The 25,042-nt window shown below is 40.8% G+C and overlaps 2 protein-coding genes across 3 annotated transcripts in view; one reads left to right on the top strand and one right to left on the bottom strand.

Moving 5' to 3' along the window:
• Positions 1 to 238: 238 nt before the first annotated feature.
• Positions 239 to 12,475, bottom strand: MDH1 (malate dehydrogenase 1). Its single transcript, XM_054290404.1, has 9 exons — positions 12,375 to 12,475; positions 6,810 to 6,908; positions 5,871 to 5,967; positions 4,750 to 4,925; positions 3,308 to 3,430; positions 3,018 to 3,194; positions 1,782 to 1,895; positions 1,484 to 1,573; positions 239 to 1,116 (listed from the first exon to the last, which is right to left on the bottom strand). The coding sequence occupies exons 1-9, from the start codon at positions 12,375 to 12,377 to the stop codon at positions 991 to 993; spliced, it is 1,005 nt and encodes a 334-aa protein (XP_054146379.1). The 5' UTR covers positions 12,378 to 12,475; the 3' UTR covers positions 239 to 990.
• A 369-nt stretch (positions 12,476 to 12,844) lies between these two features.
• Positions 12,845 to 25,042, top strand: part of WDPCP (WD repeat containing planar cell polarity effector) — a 148,202-nt gene continuing 136,004 nt past the window's right edge. For both annotated transcript variants that reach the window (XM_054290333.1, XM_054290332.1), the window contains exons 1-2: positions 12,845 to 12,921; positions 14,979 to 15,060. The gene's annotated coding sequence lies outside the window, so the exon portion shown is untranslated. The remainder of the gene's footprint in view (positions 12,922 to 14,978; positions 15,061 to 25,042) is intronic.

Below are 25,042 nucleotides of genomic sequence, written 5' to 3'. Positions count from 1 at the left end.
ATAAGTCTCTGATGCATCATTGTCACTGAACTTAATAGGTACAGCAATATTCTGGGAGCAGACTTATTTTTCTGGATAAGCTTACTTATTTATATTCTGGCTGGTAAATCTCCAAAGAAAACCATTCAATTTGCTTATAATTCAGGTTAACCTTTCCCTTTCTTGTCAAAAATGTTTTGTTTTTCAAACCCACATTAAATGAAAACAGACCAAAAAGCAAAAATGAGATGACTCCAGGTATGACAGACCAAGATTTACTTTAGTACAAGGCAGAAACTTCTAATAGAACAGGAGAGACACCAACTCAGGCAAAGGGAAATGTTAGTCATTGCAAAAGCTAGTAATGCTTAAAGCTTAAACTAGTTTCCCTCAGTTTCCTAAAATAGGCTTTTAAGTTTTTTTTTATCTTGTACTATCAAATTGTGTTAGTTACATAACTAAAACATGCAAATAAAGTGCAACAGACTACTCTTAGTCAGTATCTGATTGAACAACTTTTAATATTTCTATTGACAAATATTGTAAGCATAACCAGAGTGAAACGTATTTACTAGAAGTCTGTGCAGTGACAGACCTGGGTCACTGAACTATCAGTGTAAAGAGAATTACTGACATTCTAATTTCATTTTCAGTTGATACAGAGGCTGCTGAAGTGATCACAGACGTGTTCCAGTAGTGCCAAATTCTAATCAAAACTCAGATTGTGCGTTAGTAGTCAAGGCCGAGGCAAACAATTATCCTGTACCATACACAGAAAGCAACTAGTATTGAATGGACAAAAACTTTGGTCAACAAACTAGTTTTACTTCTTTAATAATATTTTGCTAACAACTCAAGAGGCACAACAGTACCAGTAAGCATATGAACTTTAAAATGCACAATGGCCACAGACAGTTGACTTGGATACAGTATTGGTGCTTGGTAGCAGACCTACAGACGGCTTTTCGATTCTTCCACTCTTAAATGATTTTGTATTTCCTCCTGACCTAGTCATGCACTGGAGAGGAATTCCACAGCAGTCTCCTTCTCTTCAGCTAACTCCTTAGCAGTAATTTCCATCTTCTCACGAGAAAAATCATTAATAGGAAGACCCTCAACAAACTTCCAGGTCTTGTCCTGATGGAAAGCAAACAAACAGAAAGCCCTCCATGTAAGAACAGGCTTCATTCAGTCTGCATGAAAGAAACTTTTTGGCATAAAAACACAGTTTATGGTCCTAAGAACCACATCAGGCAGAAGTTAATTTTATTTCAGATAAACAATGCAACCAGCACCAGCTAGCCATGTCAGATTGTACTTGTCTAACCACCAGCACTTAACTGACAATCAAGTTAACTTGGTTAATAAGAGTCCTCTCCATGAAAGGGAGACTGCTAAACCCCCATATCCCAGCAACTGCAGTCCCACACTGCTGTTAATAGGCTCATATGACAGTTTAATAAGTTGTGCAGAAGATATATGGATTTAAATACAGCCTAGTTACCTTGATCACAACTGGGAATGAATACAGCAGGTCTTCAGGAACACCATAAGAATTGCCATCAGAAATGACTCCCATCGAAACAAACTCCCCCTGAAACCAGAAAGGCAGAGATAAATACATTTTTCACTGCTAGAAGCAGGCAAAATTTCCATGATTTATGATATCCTTTATCTCCTATGGCACAATTTACTCCAGAAAAAGACAGATTCTTTCCTCTGAACACACATACACTCGAGGTCAGTGAGGGGCACAGAATGAAAGCACGAGGCAAACATGCACTTTAACAGCCACATCTTACCGCTGGAGTGCCAAACCAGATGTCCCTCACATGATCACAGATAGCTTTGGCAGCTGACATGGCACTGGACAGCTTCCTGGCCTTAATAACAGCTGCTCCACGTTGCTGAACAGTCTGCAATTAAGAAAAAAACCCAACCATAACTAAATTGTAAAGCAGAAAAACCATGGCTTGGTCTACATGCTCTTAGTAAGTGCCATCAAGAAAGACTGTTGTATGTAATTATTTAATTTTATCAGTGAAGATACAGTTCTTTCACTAACAAACATGGCATACAATCCAGAAATACTATCTAGAAGAGTTGTGCCGACACAAATGTTTCAGAGGCTCATTCCTTAACTTTACAGCTGGCTGACTACTCTCATACCAACCAGATGCCTCAAGCTTTTCCCACCAGGAGACTTTGTGCATGTCAGCAGTGGCAGATGTCTCAAGCAACACATTGTTGATTGAGGTCTTCTGCTGAATACCAATTTGAAACACTTGCTGGTCTCAATCCCACAATACTTAATGCATACAATTTATTTAATTCCTGAAGATAGTTGAACCTACCTCACCATACTCAAGTTAATAGTTTTAAAATTTAATAGTTTTGCTAAAGCTTTAATCATCTAGGGCTTCAGTAACCCATTTCCCTTCACATTCCACTTAGATAGCCTGTGCTCTTGATCAATTAATACCATTACTTTGTTTTACTAACTTACATTATTATTTATTACTACTCTACTTTGCAAGCATTTCCTAGATTTTTCAGATTCCTTTTCAGAAACTGTTCTGATGATGCCACACACTTTGTGTGTGTGTCTCTGTGTGTGTATGTGTGTGTGTGTCTGTGCCCATGCATGAGCAGGGAAAGATTTGCTGGCCGTTTCTGGTGGGTGGGGAGCAGCAAATGGATCAATCCCACTTTATCTACAAAACTGCCCCAAAAAGTCACCATAGTGAAATGGCAATGGTGCTCCTGTGTCACACAAGTTTCCCAAGAGTTGTGATCAAAACTCTTTGCTGAATCATTTTAGCATTCCAGCTGGATTTTTCCAACACAAGTTAGGTAGACTCTCCTGCCTTGAATTTTCCAAGTCAAATAACTGATGGCAACAAGATATCTGAAGATGGCTTATTCTAGTGAGAGAAAAGAACTGCTTCACTACATCAGTTACATTGTTTACAATTTCAAATGAGGTAAGGAGAAAGCACAGAATGAACTATTAAAAAAAATTAAAAATGGTATCTTACCGCAATAAAGTCTCCCTTCAGCCAGCTGTCATCTTTTATAGCTTCATAGACTCCAACCTCCTTTCCTTTCACATTTACCTTCGCATGGTTAACATCAGGATATTGAGTGGAGGAGTGGTTGCCCCAGATGATGACATTCTTCACATCATTAGCAGTCACACCAAGTTTCAGAGCAATCTAGTTGGAAATTAAACATGTCCATTGCATTGACTTCAGCTTCTCAACTCACAGGCTTCTTTGAAAGCATTGCTCTGTATTTAGCATAGATAGCACAATATGTCATTTTTTACCTGAGATTTGGCTCTGTTGTGATCCAAACGAGTTAAGCAGCTGAAGTTTTCCTTTGGTATGGATGGGGCTGACTTTGATGCAATCAGGCAGTTGGTATTGGCTGGATTCCCAACAACAACAACCTAAAAATGAAAAAAGGAAAGATGAAGTAGGTATTTCTGCAAAACACCTCCCTTCAGTGAAACACGCTGCTTGGCCTTCAAAGAAGCTATCTAAAAGTTAAGTTTTCTAATCTCTTGGTTGTCTCCAACAAGATTGTCTTTTAAGTGTGCCATTTGTAGTCACCCAATCTTCTATAACTGCACATAAAAATATTTTCCAGATAGGTACTCTCTTTAACTTGACATCCAATGTGAAAGGGAACAAGACTTCTAGGGAGACCTGTACACTGACCTACAGCCTGGCATCAAACCTCATGATGCCAGATATGAGGAGATAGACACAAGCACACTTTAAACCAACCACTTTTAAATGCTTTCTGGGCTGGCTGCCACTGCTTTACATAATTGCTTTATAATTAAGAAACCCAGAACATTTACTTATCTCAATGTGCATGGGCAGTTAGAAGTTAAAACACTGCCTCAACTTAAATCAATTTATTACTATGCAAAACTGATTTTTATTCATCCTTCATTTGTGCCTCAAATGACTTATGTCAGACTCCATACACTCTAAATCACACAAGCTGATCTGCAAACCTCCCTTTGTATTTCCCCTTTTGAAAGTGAGTTCAGTAAATTTTCCACTACTCCACAATAGTTATATTGGTAGTTTTTATTCCAGCTGGATAAAGAAGCAAACACGTCTCTAGAAGCCGTAGGAAGTTCATCAGCAGACATTAAAAAGCCAGTTACAAAGCTCAGCCGGAGTCTGGGCCTGAGATTAAGAGCAGTGGGAGAGCAGCCACATGATCCCATTAACTGTGCTGAAGGAATCTGAGAGAGAACAATTAAAATCTTCTAATGCTCCAAGTAAGATGCAAACAACCTAAATAAAGCCAATTTTTGTGCAACTGTAATTCCATATTGATATTGAAGTTAAGGGTCATTATGTTAAAGGACACAGATGGATATGAAGTAGGCAGCTGCATTTAGTTAATTCAGTTCTCCTAGAGAAGAGTGATAACAAGCAAAAGACTGCTTATTTTTTTTAAACGTGGTTTTATGGGGTTGCTTTTCAAATTGGTGGTAAACAGAGTATGTGTGGAATACAGCAATACAATGTAGGACTCACCTTTTTCACCAAACAAATTAATGACTAAATCATCTGCCTATTTAACATTCTGTTTCTTATCTACCCTTGACTGTGGTCTATTTTCCAGGGCATAAGGAAAGGAATGCCCACACTGAACAGGCTCCTGCTTGTACAATATTTTTCTACAGTGTATCCAGGTCTCTACACAGCAGAGAATTAATGCTTTAAATTCAATTCCTATATTCACCTTGACAGTCTTTTTGGCATACTTGTCCAAGGCTGCACCCTGAGACTTGAAAATTTTTACATTTGCTTTGAGTAAATCCTTCCTCTCCATTCCCTCTCTCCTTGGCATGGAGCCAACCAGAATTGCTACGTCAAGGTCTTTGAATGCAACTTCCTCCTTGTCTGTTGGAATGACCTCTAAAAAAATAAAGGAAAGGGGGGAAAAGAATTCAGCAAGATAAATACTCATGGCATAGTGCTAACAGGAATATTCTTTTGTGCATAAATAGTATATAATCTAATCTGACAATACCACCACCTTCCCCTTCCAAAAATACAAGTAACAGTCATTTGGCCCTACCTCCACAGATTAAATACATCCCAGTAAACAGGTTTTACATACAAATATTTATGTAAAGCGGAAAACACAGGAGAAATCTATGTAAAAAGATACATTTCATTTGCCTCTAAAAATGTGTATATAAGTACATGTGCTTTTCTTTACTTTTACAATAAAATTTCAGTGGCAAAGACCAACACAAGTTAAGTTTTGCTGCCCCTTTCCAATTCAAAGTAGAGAAGGTTTGATTTGTACCAGAGCTGGTACCTACATGTTTCTTTTGTCATGTGTTATCGTAATTACACTAACTCCTACTTGCTCCCTTTCTTCTGCTTATTTAAAATACCAGAACTCAGCTTGTTTACATGGCTTGAGGAGTGCTTTTTCATTTTGTATCTTTATATAGAAGATATTTTTAAGACTAAGTTATTTTTTTAAAATTTAGCAATAAATATTATATACATAATACAGCAATGATATATTTTATATATTTCATGGCTGGGCCAGAACACAATGCACATATGCACAAGTATCTGACAATTTCCTGTCCAGGCTTAAAGCCCAGGATTAGATGATATAAACCCAGGGTATCTCCATTGCCAATTCTGTCCACAAGACCTATTTGATGTCCTTCTTCCTAGCTTACAGGCTAAGTTAAATTGATTATATTCCACAAAACACAAAACCAAGGAAGGATCATCTAAGATTTTCTTCCGCCTAACTTCCTGCCAGCTAAGGGACTCATAAATGCAAGAATTGTACTGCAGCATCTTGTAGGTATAAGAAAAAATTGTTTTGGCCACCTCTGAGCAGCGGCAGAGCACAGTCCTGCAGCTCCATCACCACACCTTCCAGTACTGTCATCATAGGAGTGATGTCCAGCAGCACAAGAATAAGAGGCTGGAAAGAAAGAAAAGATTTAGTCCAAGCTGGGCACAATGTGTCCTGAAAATGAATTTGTCTTGTACTCGGCTGTTACCTCATGCAAGATTTAAAACCCATTTGAAGAAAACAACTTCAGCACAACCAACAACTGACAGCTTGCTTAACAGAGCAGAACTCCCATTTTCCCCACTTAAAGAAGAAATTACTTGCATATTGGTAAACCATTCTGAGTGTCTATGAGGAAACCAGTCCCAGGCACTGCAGTTCTGACATTCATTCATTCCTGTGCCAGCAGGAGCAGGGAGGCCATCCTTCCCCTGTACTCAGCACTGGTGAGGCCACACCTTGAGTGCTGTGTCCAGCTCTGGTCCCTCAGTTTGGGAAGGACGTTGAGACACTTGAGTGTGTCCAGAGGAGGCAACGAGGCTGGTGAGGGGCTTGGAACACAAGCCCTGTGAGGAATGACTGAGGGAGCTGGGGGTGTTCAGCCTGGAGAAAAGGAGACTCAGGGGTGACCTTATCACTCTCTACAGCTCCCTGAAAGGTGGCTGCAGTCAGGTGGGGTTGGTCGCTTTCTCAGGCAGCAACCGACAGAACCAGAGAACACAGTCTCAAGCTGTGTCAGGGGAAATATAGGCTGGATATTAGGAAAAAGTTTTTCAGGGAAAGAGTGATAAAGTTCTGGAATGGCCTGCCCAGGGAGGTGGTGGAGTCACCATCCCTGAATGTGTTTAAAAAAAGACTGGATGAGGCACTGGGTGCCATGGTTTAGTTGAGGTGTCAGGGCATGGGTTGGACTTGAAGGTCTCTTCCAACCTGGTCATTCTGGGAATTCTGTGGATTCTGTGCAGAGTTACCTGGTCTTTGCCGAAGACATCACCCTTGGCAATGCTGTAGAGGAGGGAGTAAGCAATCTGCCCAGCTGCTCCAGTCACCAGCACTCTGACAGGTTCACCCTGCAAGGAAATGACACTGCCTTACCCACAGCTCCACACCTCAGCCTCACACCAGTTAAAATTAAGTTACTGCAGCAATAACGTTACAATTATTTAACCTGGATGAAAGCCTGTGCCTAAAGGTGGATCAGCCCCAGCTCCTGGGATCACACTTCTGGTTCTGCTAGAACCACCAGCAATTGCTCTGCTTGGTGTTACAGAAACACACCACAATTGCAAAAAGATCTTTAAGAATTGCTCCTGGAAAACTTGCAAAATGCCAGGAATAGCAATATATTTGAAAAATTTAGCATTCCCTTTAACAACACGGCCTTGTTAACATAAGACAATACAACATACACCCAACCATTCATACTTGAAATTTACTACAGAAGTTTCACGAGCTGTGACAATTGACTGGTTTTCAGATTCTTTCCATTTCAAGGGCTGTTCCCACTAAGCATTTTGAATGCTTATTTGCAACCAAAGACTTACTGAATGCCAGAAACCAAAGAACCTAGGGGACTTAAAATTACTGCCTCACTAAACCGTTAGGCAGCAAATTTAACTAATCCACAGACAAAAGCCACATTATGAACAAATACAGACACTATCCATAATACAACTGTCTTTTGTCAAACTGACCCAAAACTCCAAAAGACTGGGAGAAGACTGCCAAAATGTTACTATATTGCAAATAAGAGGGGAATAAGGGTTTGCCCTGTAGCAAAATGACAGTTTGCTAAGCAGAACCAGGACTGGGAGAAATCCAGAAGTTATTTAATTTTGAAAATGAAAGGCTGCGAGAGTTTGGGTTGGAGAAGAGCCTGGAGAGCTTCTTCAGCCTGGAGAAGAGAAGGTACCAGGGTGGCTTTTCAATACTCAAAGGGGATTTACAAAAAAGATTAGGACAAACCTTTTAGTAGGACCTGTTATGAAATGACAAGGGGCAATAGTTTTAAACTAAAAGAGGATAGACCAAGATAAGAAATAAATACTTTACAATAAAGGTGGTGAAACACTGGCACAGATTGTCCAGATAAGTGGTGGTTGCCCCCCCCCGGAAACATTCAAGGTCAAATTGCACAGGTCTCTGAAAAACCTGGTCTTGTTGAAGACGTCCCTGCCAAATGCAGGGAGGTGGATCAAAGACCTTTAAAAGTTTGTTCAAACCCAAAGGATTCTATGATTCCATCAAAAAGGGCCGTGTGGCAAAGGACATTAATAACCCAGTATTTCGTAAACCTGTTATTTGTATTTCCCTTTTTCTCTAGAGGCAATAGGGCTGGGGCAGACTGTGCTAGGACAGGAACAAGCAGACTGACCAGTCTGCTGGAATGCCAAGCCCACTTCTTCAGAAAATTAAAAGATGAGCACCTGATACAGACCAGGCATAACTGAATGTAAAAGAAGTGTTTTAATTGCATTCTGGGCTACATTATGAAAAGTGTAAGGTGCAGAGCAAAGAGTGCTGGTGATATTGCAGATGGGACACTGAGTGCAGTTCTGGAAACCTGAGTTCTGTATGGTTCTGTGGTCTGTAAGATGAGGCTGAGGGAAAGCCAGTCAGGACAGAGTCTAGAAAGGTAGAGGAAAAGGGAGATCTAACAGCACACCACCACACCTTCAGAGAGTGTTAGAAATAACACTGCCCCCAACAGCTCTCAGTAGTGGCAGAACAGGGTGCAACAGCTACAAATTAAGAGAAAAACTCTTGATTATGTGGTACTGTTGCAGCAGAACAGGATACCCAGAGGGTCTGTATAACCTTCACCCCCAGCAGTTTTCAAGGCCCAGACTAAAACACCTATGACATGATCTATCAGTGGCAAAAGTCTCACTGTCAGGCTGGACTGGACAACTTCCAGACATGGAGCAAGAAGGAAGGCAGACTATGACCTCTACAGATCCTTTCCAACCAGCATTCCTGTCACTGATATTTATAGGAAAACCATGTGGGGCTTCCAGTGTATTCTCTCTGCAGAATTAACCGGCCAAGCACAGCTGCATCACACTAGTGTTAGATAACTAAAAAAATTAGGCTACCTACCCCATTTTATCACATACTAGATAAAATCAGGGCATAAATTATGAAGGTAAACTACTGAACTTGCAGATTTAGACCTGGCCTTCGTTATGGGAATGATTCTTTAAATATCTCGTTACCCACTTGCCCATTACACAGTGTTGAAGTGCATTATTCTCTTTTGAACTCACCCTACTACGAGTCACACCCCTCTAACTTCACTGAAATTCCACTATGAGGGGAAGGAGAGCAGACAATCAATTCTTGGTGGTTTAAATCTCAAAACTAGTTCTGGTACTCTATTACTGAGCAGGGAAATGTACCATGACATCTGAATAATCATGAGCAGCACGGATTAGGATGTCTATCAAATTTTAAAATCAACTTTTCAGCATGTTTCTAAGAAGAATCTACATTTTATTTATATAAATGGAACAATGAACACTATTTTAAGGTGGCTAACCACACTAGTTAATAAAATAAGTACTGAAAAGTTACAGTGCTGCAAAACCTTGGCCTGGCAAAATCCCCATCATATAAAAAGTGATCCTGTGCTAAACTGTTCCAGAACTCACACAGGTAGCAGCAAAATATGTTTTCTTTATATTTATAGGGTATCTGAAATCAATTGTGAATTGATTTCTGAATTTCCAGTGAATAGAAGAAAGATTTTAAGGCTCTTTCTTCTAAAGCAGTGTCACAAAATGGGGAAAGGAAAAGAGATTTTTTTTTTCCATTCTATGAACTTTATAAGCCAGTCTGATTGAAACATAAAAAAAGGCAACCTATCCACTAGCATTATGGTGAGTATTCGGCCTAACAACAGGAGAGGGAAGGAGGAGAAGATAGAAAGGTAAGAAATAGGATTATTTATTATTTTTTTACTGAGACAAACTTAGCATTTTTTCTAAAAAAACCCAAACCTTCAGTCATGACTCAGCTCCACCTTCTCAAAATAATTATGTTTGCTTACTACCATCCTTCCTGTTGTCCCCCATTTGGGGCTGGAGGAAGAAAACACACAAGCTAAAATAAGGTGAGGAGTGCTTCCTACTTGTTTTTCCTTTCCAAACCTTCAGTACCTTGGATTCAGTGCATTCCCCAGACCCTTTTACTTCTGCACCAATTGTGAGAATTTAGCATCAAAGAAACTTCCATGCTCTCTCCTAAATCCAGAAGCTGGATTAACAAACCAAAAACTCTGGGTTTTGTTGTGCTGCTTACAAAATGTGGATAACTCTCACCAAAAAACCCTTACATCTCATATCAAAATTGGTCCCACTGAGTGTCTGAGGCTACTTTTAGAGAAATGAGAAGCTCCCCAACAGAAGTTGTAGGCTCCAGACATTCATGTCCAGACGCTTTAACCCGTGACTTGGCTCCTGCAGGCCTTCCATGCTGTGGTAACTGCAGGGGTGACCTTTACTCACTCTCAGGTATAAAGGAACCAGAGGACAAATTAAACAACAACTAGCTGAACTATTTCGCTCCAAAGCCTTCCCCACTCCACATTCAACCAATGTATAGTTAAAAAGCTTTAGGAAAATAAAAGAGTAGCAAAAGTAATGGTAAAAAGGATGAGGAAAAAGCCCTCAGCAACTGATCATTGCATCCCCAAGTACCCTTCTTCATCTAATCCAGCAAATGTAGGATCTTTTCCTCCTAAACTATCACAGATGAAAGCAAAGCCTCCAATATCAAGTGAGGAAGTTGAGGTCTTAGCACCCACCCCACACACTTTGGTTTAAGAACTCAGTGCTTCAGTTATTCCTGTGATTACAGCTGATATCAGCACAACTCAAACATCAGTGCCATACCTGCAAACAGCACTGCACTGCAAAACTGATTCAGGAGGTTATAAAGGTAAGCAAAAGATAACTCAAAACCTATCAAATGTTGTGACAGGAATATCCTGGCTACATGAGTGATAGACTTTGCATTGCTAATTGCAGTTATGAAAGATCTCCATAAAGATTATTGCTGATAAGCTTGTCTATAAAATACCACCAGCTTAACATTAATCCTGAATATCGAACATTACTCCAGCCAACTAAGCTATCCCACCTTGCTTTACAATAATTACTCAATCATTAAAATAAATTTTTATCTCTTCCAAAGTCTAGAGTCTGCCTAAGGAACTTTCCCTTTGCTCTGCCTTCTTTAAAGCAGAGATGTGGGGACAATAAACATGTTTGGAAATGCAGCAGAGAGTCTCAGCAAGGCAGCTGAGTGCACTCGAAGAACACCACCAGCGCTGTGGTTCAGAGACCAAAGCAATTCCAAAGGCATTCCTCCCTTAAGGAACGACCTTGACACAGGTGCCCTGTAAAGCTTTTTCCATTTCATTGAGCTAATGGTGGCTGCACTGACAGATGATTTTATTTCAAGAAATTTAAAGCCTCTGCCCAACACCACATGCATAATCTGAACAGCAAAGGCAAGCTAAAAGCAGTGACATTCTGAAAGGTCTGGACATCAAAGTTCTTTGTGAGATCAGACCATCCATGTCAGCTCATCCATGTCTCAATGCTTTGAGAGTTCAAATACAAACTAGAGCTTGCTGTCATGTTGCCACTCCTGCAAATCCTCATTTTAGATAGAAGGAGTGGAAAAGAAATATAAAGTTTACAGATTTCTGTATTTTTTAGGGTACAGCTGAAACAAGCCACATTTCAGAGCATGCAAGCATCCTTTCCATAGCAAAATACTGAAAATGAAGGTTTGAGTAACAGGGCATTGAGTCTAGAAAAACACAGAGATGCTTTCATGCCTAGAAAGGAAAGCAAGGTCTCTGTGCAGGTTTATATACCTATGTACACATGCTGCAGAAAAGCAAAGCACTGCAGTTCACCTCTGTAACCTCAGAGCAGAACCAGAAGGACTTCTTGACAATCTAGCGAGTCTGAACAAACAGCTGGATTTCCGACAGCAAGCAGGTTGAACCAATATAGACATTTCACAAGCACTTTCCCTTGAGCTAACACAGAGCCGCACCAAAGCCTTTCACGCCTCGCGAACAAGGCGCTGACAGCCCCCATGTCGCGCAGGCAATGCCGGCAGCCGCGGCGCCGGGACAAGGCGCGATCAGCCCCGGAGTGCCAGCCCGGACCAGGGGGGCTCGCTGCCCGGGCACATCCCGCCCTCCCCGCACGGCCCTGGGGACAGGCAGAGGCAGAGTCGCCGACAGGCCGGCACCGACCCCACGTCCCCGCCTGGAAGGTCACCCCGGCGCGGCTCGGCGGGGGCTGCAGCGAGCCCTGCGGCGCCACCATGTCCGGCTGCTCTGGGTGCCGCGACCACCTCCAGGTCACCCCTGCCCCTCATCCCCGGGCCCTCCCGGGAGCAGCGCGGCCAGGCGGGGAGGGCGACGCCATTTCGGGGTCACCTCCCTCTGCCAGAATTCCCTGCCCCGAGCCGAAGGAACCCGAGGGGCGCGGTACCGCCGCGGGCCCGGTACCGACCATGTCTGCGGGAGCGGCGGACGCGCTCGCTGCTCGAGGTCACCTCTGCGGCGCGACTGCGGCCGTGGCAGCGCTGCGCCGAGGTGCCGTGGTGGGGCGGGGCGTGCGACCGCGCGCAGCCGCCTGGGGGCTGTAGTCGTGGTGGCCGCCAGCCAGCGCCGCTCGACTGCCGGACAGAACTACAACTCCCCTCGTACCTCGGGGGTGGCCCACCGCGCCCCCGCACGCTATTGGCGGTTGCCTCTCCTCTACTCGCCCCATTCATTGAAGCGCCGCGCGGCGCTGCAGGGCTGGGGCCGTTAGGGGGCGACGCGCGGCGGCCTTCACGGCGCGTGCGCGCGATTGGGAGGGGTGGGGGCTGCGGCAAGCGCGGGCATCTTTGGCCGCGCATGCGCGTTCGGCGGCGAGGGTGCGGGGGCGGGGGGGCGGCTGTGGCGGCGCATGCGCAGGGGGCGGCGCGCGCGGTTGCTGCGGTGACGCGCGGGACAGGCCCCGGTGCCGGCGGCGCTGCTGCTCCCACGGCCGCCCCGCGAACTCGGAGCGCTCGGTGGGTGCGAGTGCGCGGCCCGGCCCGGCCCGGCCCGGCCCTGCCCGGCGGGGCACTCCCGGGGCATCCCGGAGCCGCGAGCCCGGGGCAGGCTGAGCGTTCCCCTCGCGTTTCCCGCGCGTTTCCTTCCCGCCCGGCCTCCTCTGGGGAGCTGCCGGCGCGTTCCCGGCGCTCCGCACTTCATGAAATTTTGCCATCCTGTTACTGGGTCCTTTCCTTTTTATTTTCAGGGAAAGCTGAGTGCTTACCTGTGCTATTCCGCTGGTAGAACTGCGTGGCTAAACTAGCTATCACTTGTACAAAAATAAAGCTGCTCGTTGACTTGTGTTTCGAAATGTTAAGTGAAGTAAATTCCTTTGGTCTGGCTGTAAGGGAGGCTGCTACCGGCAGAAATACATCAGCAGAACAGAGCTTCGAAAACTGTTGTTAGGGTGTAAAAGAAGGTCTTGGGTAGCACAGCTGGTTTTTCCCTCAGATCATGACAGGATTCCCTGTTAGTTTAGTGTTCTGTGAAGGTCTTGCTTGTCCCGGTGTGTTTCTGCAGGATTAGTTTGAAGCCTTACTCTAGTCCTTTTGGTAAGCGTGGATACTGAGGCAAGTTCTTCCGTCCTGCGACAGAAAGGGGAAGCTGCTCCTTTGGGGCAGGGGGTGTAAAATGGAAGTTGTGATGCAAAGTGCTCCCGTTCCAGCGGGTCCCGCTGCCAGTCTTGCTGGTGTCAGAGCTGAGAAGGTGCCGTGGCTGAAGGAGCCTTGTGGCCCTGGCAGCTCCTGCGGCAGTGCCGGGGGTGCGGTCCCGCCGGCTTTGCTGAGGTTCTCCAGCTGCACGCATTCATATCAGTCAATAACCGTACGTTTTTATTATGAATTAAACCTGTGCCGTACCCAAGCTCCCTTCTGTGGATAAGTTTGAAAGCCGGGTAGCTGCAAGCAGAGCTGAGGGCTGGCTTGCTGGGAAGCGTAGGGAAGCTGGGTCAGGAGGAGGGAGCTTGTTTAACACAGTCAGAGTTTCCCAGAGTGACTTAAGATGCTTTACCCTGGTGACTCTCAACCTTTTCTGCACCCAGACGTTGTACAGACTTAATTAACACTATTTAAGATTGTTTAGGATTTAAATATACACAAAACCTGATGTGGACCCACATAAGGTAATTTCCCCTGACCATAATTGGTTCAGTTTAATTGATTTCTTATCAATTTCCAGCTAAATCAATGTTAGCAGGCCGTAAACTGATTTGTCTGTGTCAGCATGGCAGATTGTATTGATTTAATGGATTTCAGTTAAGAGCTTAACTTGAAACTTTCAAACTTTTTTCTGTAGGTAAGACTCTTCTTATTATTGCTCCTTTTTGGCCCAAGCTTGTGCTCCCGGAATTATTTGCTGTTGGAGATAACAACAAATCATTACTTTGTGTTGAAAGTGATTTGTTTTGATGCAAAGCCACGTGTAAATGCTTTTGTTTGTCAGAAGCACTTTTATCAGTTTATCTTCAATCTCAGTATGATTAGTCCAAGTTGGACTCAGTTATTGTCTGTGCTGATTTAACTAAAAATACTGTAAAATGCTGCCTTTTATGAATGTGGTATAATTTTTAAAGTCAGCAAAACTTAAGAGTTCTAGTATTTTCTTCTTAAATTTTGTGTCTACTTGTTAAGCTTTGATGTTTTCCAAGCAAAATTTAAATGTAATTTAAAAAAATATTCTTTAATGCTCCCCAATGTTTCATTAGTATGAGTCTTTCGTGTAGCACTGTAAGCCAAAAAGCTGCATAAATAGAAACATTACATGCAAATGAAGTAATGGAAATTTAGTGTGCATGTGAGTTGGACTCTGGGCTAACTCTCAAATACACTTTGCAATTTTTGCACTCAAAAGATACTGAATTACGTGGAAATCAGTAATTAAACAGCACACTGAAGTATTAAGATGTTCTAATCTCCATTTTCAGGGGATTAAGTATTATTTTTCAAGGCAACTAGTAATTTTGAAGGGTAGGCTGCCAGAATTATCTCTTAATTTTTTAAAAAATATTTTAAAATGAATTATTCTCTGTTAACAGCTGGCTGTCTTCTTTAACTGTATTTTGGATGGGATTTTCTTTTACTTCATTGCCATCTATAGGAACGGATGAATATTTTTAGGTAAGTTTTTACACTTAATTTTCAATAATTTGTTAAGTTCTCTTTTTATCATCCTCTCTGTGTCTAGTACAGGTTTTTTATCTTATGCATTTATTTACAATTGTTGTTACCACGTCATGTCTCTTGTAGCTAAGTCTGTGTGATATAATTAATATTTAAAATGCAGAAGACTTTGTAAGAAAAATTATATAGTGGCCAGGTTCAAACTTAGAAATGCCAGAATTGAAACAGTTTTGTAAACCTCTTCTGTGTTCTGGTCCAAGGGAATAATAGTAAGAGATTTTTCAGAACTGAGGTAAAGCATTACAAAAAAATACTGAAATAGAATTAAGAGGATCAAAAGTTATTTTTAAAAGTGTATGAGAAATCTATAATAGATTTTTTAAAAGATATAGGTCTTTTAAAAGAGCTATTAAAATCGTAGTTTAGGAAATTAGTACAGGATTGGGGTTTTTTTTAATTCTTAATGCTAATGTCCCAAACATAATTTTTCACCATTCATTTCTGAACTTCAGTCATGTAGTACTGCATGGACATTGAATGTCAGGAAGAAGCTAATCTATAAATTCCATTTATAATCCAGATTTTATTTTTGCTGTGGTGAAAACTTTCTTCTAAAAGAGAAATTTTATCTTCTATGGAAGTGGTTTAATTTTTATTGCTTATTTTTAATTTCTTAACAGCTTGGTTCTTTAATTAAAGTCGGGTAGTTATCGTTAATTGATTTTTACAACCTTCAGCATGTTTTTAACAGGTAGCTAGGATGCAATAATACATCCTTTACTCATGTGCCTGCTGCCTGTAAAGGGACACAAATGGTCTGTATCTTGCATGTAATATGTATTAGTAATCTTTATGAACTATTCATGCGTCAAATATTAATAAAAATTGTGAGCAGAAAGTTATTTTTATTTGTTTTCCCTAAGTAGGTTGATAGTACGAGCAGGTGTTGTAGGTTTGGCAGGGGACACTGAGGGTTCAGGTCTCCTCTGGTGTGGGTGTGTGTCAGATCTGAGGTGGGTGCTGTGGTGCCCAAAGCATTCAGGGCTCCATCACTGGCCAGAGGGGGCGGTGGCACAGTGGCTTCACAGTGGCACCCCCAGAGCTGAGGGACCCTGGGAGATCTGTCCTCATCCACCACCCGAGCACCACTTTGGGAGGGTTTTCTTCTCACAGTTGTTACAAGGTCCAGGTTACAGAGAATCCCTGTTTAAAACCAAAGCCAAACAAAACCAGCCCACAAACCAAACAACCACATTGGACACGGCACAAAGACTTTGAGATATTGGCTGTAAATTCAGCAAAGTTGATCTCTGAATTATTACAAAGTGAGCAGAAGGGTTGTGTTCCTGGTGCAGGAGAAGTAGTGTTACTGGATTCTTCTACCTTAACACAAATCTGTCTTTCTCTTGGTGTGACAGAACTGTGTGGGTTTTGTACTCACTAATGTCACTGTCTGGAGGAGAAGAGGCAGGTTGGTATTCTAGAGAGGAGATGACCTGTGTAACAGTTCAAGTTCTACCAAAGCAAACCTTGTACTCTTAAAGTTAATTCATTGCAATATTAAAAAAAACCCAACGTGAGCACCAGCACCCGTTCCCCCCACTAGATGTAAACTGATGAAAGATTGAGCTGATGTCCTTGAGAGTTTTTTAAATGGGGTAAGCATTTAGTCAAGTGAATCAATTTAGTCAAGGGAAACATATCCTACTGAAAATAAATGTTTGCTTTTTCTCTCGTAAGACTTTCTTTTGCATATGTTCATTATAACCTGATAATGAAGTTATACATTTTGAACAAGAAGCTAGCAATCATAATGCTTACTTTCCCTTTTTTAGGTGCAGTGCAGATGGGTGAATCCATCTGCTTCCTTTATCCATCCTTTCCATGTCAGAATGGCTGATGAATGCTCTTCCATGCCAAACCTCTTGCACAGTTACAGGAGTTTTTCTCCTTAGGCTTAGTTCTATGAATTATGGTCTCATAGTTTGCTTAAAATATTTCAGCTTGTTTTACAACATCCATGTGGCTTTATTTCTGTATTTTTGCAGAACTAAATTCTTAATAGCTGCCACTGTACAAACTAAATTTTTCTCCTTTTTTTTCCCCCAAGAATTAAATAGTGTTTCACAGAAAATATCCTGGGAAATACTGGTGGAAGAAGAATGATGTCTTAGAGTGTTGATTTTTTGAATTTTTTGTTAATTGTATAAAATGTAGTTCTTTATGGATGGAAAAGACTGATATTTTTTTATCTTAATGGCATAAGATTTTCTCTTATGAATAAGTAAAACATAACTTTCAAACATGAATGTATCAGTAATAAGTGTAAGAGGCAACTAAGCACTTTGTTTCCTGTATGGAGGTTTTTCTCCTGTTTAAGAGATTCATTTTGGTATCTGGCCTGCTTTTGGAAACCTTATCCAAACCAATTTTTAGGCAGCAGCAGAGTTTATGGGTGGCTTTAGTAGCATACATGCTTATAATACTGACCATATTCAGTGTCTACTGATACTTGAGTAAAGAAAGAAGAAATTGCCTTTATTCATTCTGCTGACATAAACACAAGTACTCTCTGCACATACCTGTACTCATTCAGTTGCACACTGTAGGGCTAAATGATCCCATCTCTAAATAAAATTCCAGCTGATTTCAGCTGTGTGGACTCTATTGTCCATACCAATGCTACATAACTTGGAGTTTCTTGTTGCTCAAAACCAGGCATGCATATATTTTTTTGTTGTTTTTTTAGGTCAGTGTTGGGGAGGGTTATGTTGGAACCCATGAGAATGGTCCTCAGGCTCATGCTCAAAGAAAATGTTAGAAACTCTTGGGCCTGTCATGAAGTCATTTGGAGTTGTTCTGTCAAGCTGGGATGGTGTTGAGGAATTGGTTAATTTGAACTCAGGGTAGTCATGTGCCCAAGTATGAATGAGAAGGGAGCAATGGCCACAGAAAAAAGTTGGGTAATGGACCACTTATATCATGGCACAAATGGTGGAAAGATGCTGCATCTTTGGATGAAGGAGGCTTCTCTATGAAGTAATCAAGCAACAGGAGTCATGGTTGCAGTTTGTGTTTTTCTAGTTTCCTTTTAGAATGATACAGCTATGCCTTTTTGCTCAACTTGCCATCTACCCTTACCTGTAAAGAGTAGCCATGGTAAAGCACTAACAGAGATATGGTGAAAAAATTGGACCTTAATTGGATAAAAGCCTTTTGAATGTTTTGAGTCCTATTAGAAAGGTGTTACTCTTGTCTATATAATAGAATGTGCTTTTGTTTCATGGCCTGTAATCCCATTTATTTACAATAATGGGCCAGATACTATTTTTGGAGTTGCTTACTGTCTGATATAGAAGAATATAAAGTATTGCTCTGAAATGGCCTTTTCCTGTTATAGTTGCCTGACATACAGAGTCTGGCCTCAGTGTGTATTAGGCAAGGGAGCTAGAAATACAGCACAGTTAAATTATGGGTTTGTATCTCCAGGTGGTGCATGAATTCGTGGTTGAAGACTGAAGAAATTAATTTTGCTAAAGCAAGAAACAACAGGACATTAAGCTACTGTGCCAGCTTTAGATGTACGCTTCGAAAATTTTCTGCTGCTCAGCATTATTCAGTAATCTTTAACTCAAATTGCAGGAAATATTTGAAATTCCATTCTAACAATATCCAACAGAGAATATTAAAGAAGCATTACATTTCAAATGCCTGAGGGAAAATATTCTCTTGCAACACCGTGGGCATTTGGATCTCACTAGTATATGCAGTATTATAGTCTAGTATTATGCTTTACTTGGTCTAAAATGAAAGCCCAATTTTAATTCTATCTCCAAAAACTTGGCATACTGCAGTGAAAAATAATTTATTTGAATGTTGTTTTTTTCATACACTGCAACTAACTTTAAAGCTTCCTTGTATAATACTCCCACTATGGCTTTTTGTAATCTGACCCTTTCATTAAGACTTCAAATATATTCCCAAAGACTTATCTCAGTACTTTCATTGCTAATTTACAAGTTAAAAGATTCCAAAGTTACCTAAGAAGTTTTTCTCATTCTATGCAATTTTTCTCTTAATAAGACAAAACTTTTGAGTGTCTTTGTAAATATATAAAACACCAGAGGGACTAATAGACTCTTAAGGGAAGTAATATGCAAGCTTAAAATAGGGTTTAATAATATATACACACAATTCTGGGCTGGGTAATTTGGCAAACCTGTTATTGAACTTATGTAAAAAAAAGTGCTGATTAAAACTTTGAGTTTTTTATAACCTATATATGATGTATTTGATAGGAAAGCTATTCTGGAAGTGAATCTCCAGCTTACAAGGTTTCGGGGAAAGAATAAAAGTGTATCTAAAAGGTTTATAAAATCACTAGCTTGAATTTATTACCATCTAAGTATTTCAGTATTGCCAGAACAAGGACAAGCGCCATGTTTCTGTTGGAAAAATAAGATCTGTGGTCTTTAGAGAAATAGAATAGGGCTCTTCTCCACCCGCTGCTCACTTTTTTCTGTTTGCACTTGACTGTCACAGGGTCATGTCCAGGAGAATGCCAATACTGTGATGTTTCTTACCTTCATGGAGTTTCACAAGAGGCAGTGTTTTAGCAGTAGTGGGTCTGTTGCCTGTGTAATTGGACCACTTGTGACTCCTGACAAACTAGATTGGAGGGAAATGTGATTCAAGGACTTCAAACCTGCAGAGAGAATTCAGAACAGCAGCATGCTGCAGATGGTTTATTTGTTCAACATAGCCATGTGGGACATAAATTAGTGAAGTGTCATTAACAGTACCATTAGTTTAACTGCAGTGCTAGGCCCTGTCCTTGCTAAATGAATGCCACTGATTCCTATAATGAAAGCTGGGAATCCTCTGCAGTGCTGGTGGACATCAGCTTGCCTTCTGAGGGCCATTGGTGGGTTCTGAGTTGTCACATTCCTTTTCATGGGAACTGAGACCTACTGAACATTGGTAAGGTATTTTTTTTTTCCATTGTAGTTGGTCCCAGGCAGTTGTACCCAAACTTCTGAGTTAGTAGAGTGATCCATTATCTTGTATTGAATAAAATCTGAGAGATGATTATCTTTTTGAATGTGCCTCTGAGAAGACAAGAGTATCCACTGCAGTGTAGTTACACCATATGGTAGCACAATTTTTAGACAGAAATAACTAAACTTTTAAAAACTGCACCTGTAAAGGACAGTCTGCATTTTTGGAAGACACTTAGGTGGTTTTGTAAATGTTGAGCTTGTCTTGCCTGAGAAATGGAAGGCTTATAAAATGCGTTAGAGAGTTATGTTGGAAGAATAGGTGTGTATGGACTTCAAAATCACAGCATTATTTCCAATTTTATCATCACTTAAAAAAAATTATTTCTTTCTTAATGGTTATATTGACTGTTCCTTAAATAGAAGTATAAAGAAAAGCAGGCACAAATATAAAGCTTAATGTACAAAGCTTTCCACTCTTTTGTACCTCATCTGTGTATTTAAGTAGATGCTTCCCAATCCACTGTTTTGCCAGTTTTTGTTCCAATAACGACCAGATGCAGTGAATTGCAATGAGTTGTCTGCTGCTTTTGTCGCAGACTCACAAAGTGGTTTGAACTAGAAGGGACCTTTGAAGTCCAAAGCACTGTGGACACCTTCCACTAGATCTGATTGCTCAAAGCCCCATCCAACCTGGCCTTGAATCTTGCCAGGCTTGGGGCATCCACAGCTTTTCTGGGCGACCTGTTCCAGTGTCTCAACCCCTCAGAGTAAGGAATTTCTTCCTTATATCTAATCCAAATCTACTCTCTTTTGGATAAGAACTGTTGCCCTTGGTCTTGTCACTCCAGACCTCATGTAGAAAGTCCCTCTCCCCCTTTCTGATAAGCCACCTTTAAGTATTAATGGGCTATCATAAGGTCTCCCTAGAGCCTTCTCTTCTCCAGGCTAAAAACCCCCAAGTCTCCCAACCTTTTTAAAAAGGGGAGCTGTTCCTTTCCTCCAATCCTTTTTTGTGGCTTTTTTTCTAGACCCATCCGTAACAGGTCCATATCTTTCTTTGCTGGGGGCTTCAGAGCTGGATGCAGAACTGCAGGTGGAGTCTCAGCAGAGCAGAGTAGAAAAAGGGAGTCCTCCTCCTTGACCTGTTGGCCATCTTTCTTTTTACACCACAGCCCAGGATGCAGTTGCCTTTTTTTTTTTTTTTTCCTAAGATATCGGAAGATTTCCTTTGTAAATGTAATTAATAAGTTGAAATTGAGGCAAAAGAGTCATAGTGATGTAATGTCAGTGAATGAGGTGCAGCTTGTGACACAAGTTATATGAAAGCCCAGAATCTTCCTGGAACACTGCTGGCAAAGTCCCCTACCTCTTAGGAGTGCTGTTAACTTTGTTACTCTTCAACTTGTGGCAGAGGTCTCTTCCTGTGGAATTCAGTCTAAGAAAACTTGTACTAGAAAACTTGTAACATAGTGCCATTCTTGTGTTAAAATACAAAAGCAGGACAGCTATGAAACAGTGATGTTGGTGGGAGTTTCATTAGAATAAATACTCAGATAGTAAGCAGACCTTACTCCTTGGGACTGTTGCAGAATAACTTGATTAATTGACTTTTCATCATAGAGTAAATTAAATATTTATATTCTGTAGAGATCTTGCTGGAGTAGCTTCTTTGGCATCTGTCAGTGATGATATTTAACTTTATCAACTTTTCCCCCTTGGAGGGTTTTTTATTTGTTTTCTGGGTAGAATTTTTTTGGTATGTGGTATTGGGAAACCCCTAAGTATCTTTTTCTGTCTGTCTGCTTTGTAATATATCAAGTAGTATCCCTATTTAGTAAATGACTTAATAAATGAATTTCACTCTGTCATGCTTGTTTTCTGAATCCGATTACCAAAACTGCAACACTTACAGCTTCAGCATGTGGCTGAGCTCCAGTGCAATGACACACAGTGTGCAGGTGGTTGAATATTCCTGAACAAGCAGCTGTAAAATATGCCACCCATAATGCCAGTGAATAAATGCCAACTTCAGCATGAGTGTTCTTTTCAAATGTGCACCTTGCTGAGGTTATTAGTCACTCTGAATTCAAGGACATGTGAGTGCAGACTTTGCATAAAGCTCCAGGAGTGGCCTACCTGTGAAGTGCTGCTGCTTGATTTTCAGAAGATGGCATGCTGTGAATTTTAAAACTCCCTCCTCATGAATGAACTGCAGCAAATGCCATTTTCTAGTTGAGGCCATGTAAGTTAGTTATTCTACTTGTATTTCTAACAATGAAGTTTAAAAAAATCTCTTTGCTGAGATCAAAGAAATGTTATCATCATGAAAGGAAATACTGCAGCATTTGCTGAATAGCGCAAGAAAAATGAAGAATGAAAATTCTGCATATTTTCTAACATATGTATAATTGTAATCTGTTTCATGGATTAGTGTGAAGATTATGCTGTAGGCCTTCTGTTTAGAAGTAGAGGAATAATGAAAATATTTCTGCTTCCCTTAACATGAATGTGGACGAGAAGGATGCCTCACACACAATTTTAGCAGCAGCTGTGACTTTAATATGAGCAAACCCAATTCAGACAAAGATTTTGGGAGAAGAAATCCACAGATAGAAGTGAGACAGACTCTAAAATTGTATCAGTCCTAAAAAGACTTATGTTAAATAAAGGCTTGAGTAAAATACAGAAACTACTTAACTCTGGGGAAATTCCTTACCCCTGCCACAGCCATTTAGTGGTTTTGTCTTGCTCTGCACTTGTGTGGATGAGTTAATTAAATTGTATCTTTTACATCTGTGAAAATGGAAGGAGCCAAATGTTGCAGCTAGCTAGACTGGTCAGTCACAGCTCTCTTTGGAGACAAGATACCTCCACACTGCCCACATGAATGCATTTTTAAACAGTGTTTATTATAGGTGAGAGATCATGGGTGAAGCTGTGGTGGGGTGACCCTGGCTGGACATCAGGTGCTCACCAAAGCCTATCTCATTCGCCTGCTCAGTGGGACAGAGGAGGGAGAGAAAATACAACAAAAAGGTCAAGGTAAGGACAGGGAGAGCCAGTCACATGGGCAAAACTGACTCAACTCAGGGAAATCAGTTTAATTTATTATCCATCAATAGGATAATGAGGAAATAACTGTGTTATTCCTGAGGCAATGGAGCCCATTGCTGATGGGCTCAGCCTTGTCCAGCAGGGAGTCACTCCTAGACCCATCTGGCACTGGCTCTGCTGGAAATAGGGAAAGCTTCCAGCAGCTTCCTTCCCTGAAAGCTCCTGCTAAAACCTTCCATGCAAACACAGAACTGAAGTGTTTAAAATTTTAAAAAAACGGGGAAAGATGACCTTTGTGCTGGAAATTGTAGTCAAACTTTGTTAATTATGAAAGTTTTTTTGGAGTACACAGGATTATAGGATTGTAAAAGCTGATCTATAACACAGTCACAGAAATCATTGTAATGGGCAACTGCTATATATTTTAAAAAAATTTCTCGTTCTACTAAGTTCTTTTTTTTTTGAAACCTCATGAAAGCAGGTTGCCAGTGATTGACTGATGCTGTAAAGGCATCCTTGTATGTCTGTCTCCAGAATAATTATCACATTCTAGGTTGTGTGCTCAGTGCCACTGTTTCCATTAGATTGCCATTTACCCGTGGTGTAAATTGGAGCCACATTAGAAATGGGTTGATAGAAAGATGGGGTCAAACTGTGAACTGATTAAAAGATCTGAACACACCACTTGAATTTTTGGCATTGTCTGATTCCTTATTATTTCAGTTTTCAAATTTTATTACATATCAAGGTAGGCAAGCTTCTGTGAGATCTTGTATTTTTGAGGAAAGGAATAGAGAGAATGTACACCATTTCAATGGCTGTTCCTAATTTGGGGCTGCCAAACCAATGCTATTCATGCTGACATTTTGTCTTTTCAGGCAATTAAGGAATATATATTGAGGTAATTAAAGACAATTGCTTGTAATAGCAGAAAATTATTATAATCATTTTGTTTTCCAGATAACAATACAGATTTATAATTTCTGTGACCACATCCAGGGTTTTACTACCAGAATTGACAGGGAGACCATAAATAGTTGTTATTCCATTATGCTAAATGTCAGGGGTATAAATTTAAGTCTGTTCTATTTAAAAAGCCATGAGGACAGGTTATGATCCTTATGTTAAATGGATCTGCAGCAGTTAAACCTAAGCCCATTCCTGGTTTTCCATAAACTTCTTCATCTTTTTTTTGCACCTGTTGGACACAAATCAAATACACAGCTTGAAAGGGCATGAACCCTCTTTTTGAAGGTTTTAAAATAAGAATTTAAATTAATGTTGAGGTGAAAGAAAAGCAAGTTTCAAAATGCTGCCACTTTGCAATGATTTCCTCAGGTAGCTCCAAGCCCATTAGCAAATTTGGTCACTTGTATGCTATTCCCTCATGTTCTGTGACATTAACAAGATTCTTATAATGACATTTTCTCCTCCAAAACTAGGAAGGCCCTTGTTGGCAGAAGCTGTTTTAAAAGCTATTTTAAAATCAAAACAAAATACATCTTTACAGCTTTCAATAACATAGCCTGGGTGTGATGTAGTCAAGAGGTGCATTTAATTTAATTGTCAGTAACCTGGCAAGTTGTAACAAAATGTGCAGCTTGGGCTGTACTGAGAGTTTCTATTCAATTGGACTTCCCTTTTCTTTGTTAATGATTATGGCTGAAAAGCTTCGTCAGGGTGTAAAGAGCAGTCATTCATACGAAGGACATTCATATCTATGTTTGTTGATCTTTGATGATGTGTTTAATTTTTTTTTTTAGTGAGGTTTTTCAGTTTAGAGGTCATACAGACATAGTGAAGTTATCTGCTGTGTTGAGAATTAATGCAGATTATTCTGATGCCATTCACACTAATTGTACCATTGCCAGTATTTTTATTGTGTTATGTTTTGTTATGTTTTCCCCCTGGACAGTTGCAGGCTT

The sequence above is a fragment of the Melozone crissalis genome, unplaced genomic scaffold, assembly GCF_028551555.1.
Source record: "Melozone crissalis strain CALT ecotype California unplaced genomic scaffold, PUWL_Pcris_2 ptg000081l_1, whole genome shotgun sequence".
Taxonomy (NCBI): Eukaryota; Metazoa; Chordata; class Aves; order Passeriformes; family Passerellidae; genus Melozone; species Melozone crissalis.
The sequence above is the reverse complement of the archived record's forward strand: the minus strand, read 5'-3'. Positions and strand labels throughout refer to the sequence as shown.

What these genes read in the sequence shown, in the direction of transcription:
- MDH1 (XM_054290404.1), bottom strand. An exon ending in ATGCCAAAAAGACTGTCAAG is followed by an intron (nt 3,431 to 4,749) that starts GTGAATATAGGA and finishes TTTCATTTTTAG; the next exon opens with GTTGTTGTTGTTGGGAATCC. An exon ending in TCTGGTTTGGCACTCCAGCG is followed by an intron (nt 1,574 to 1,781) that starts GTAAGATGTGGC and finishes TTCTGGTTTCAG; the next exon opens with GGGGAGTTTGTTTCGATGGG.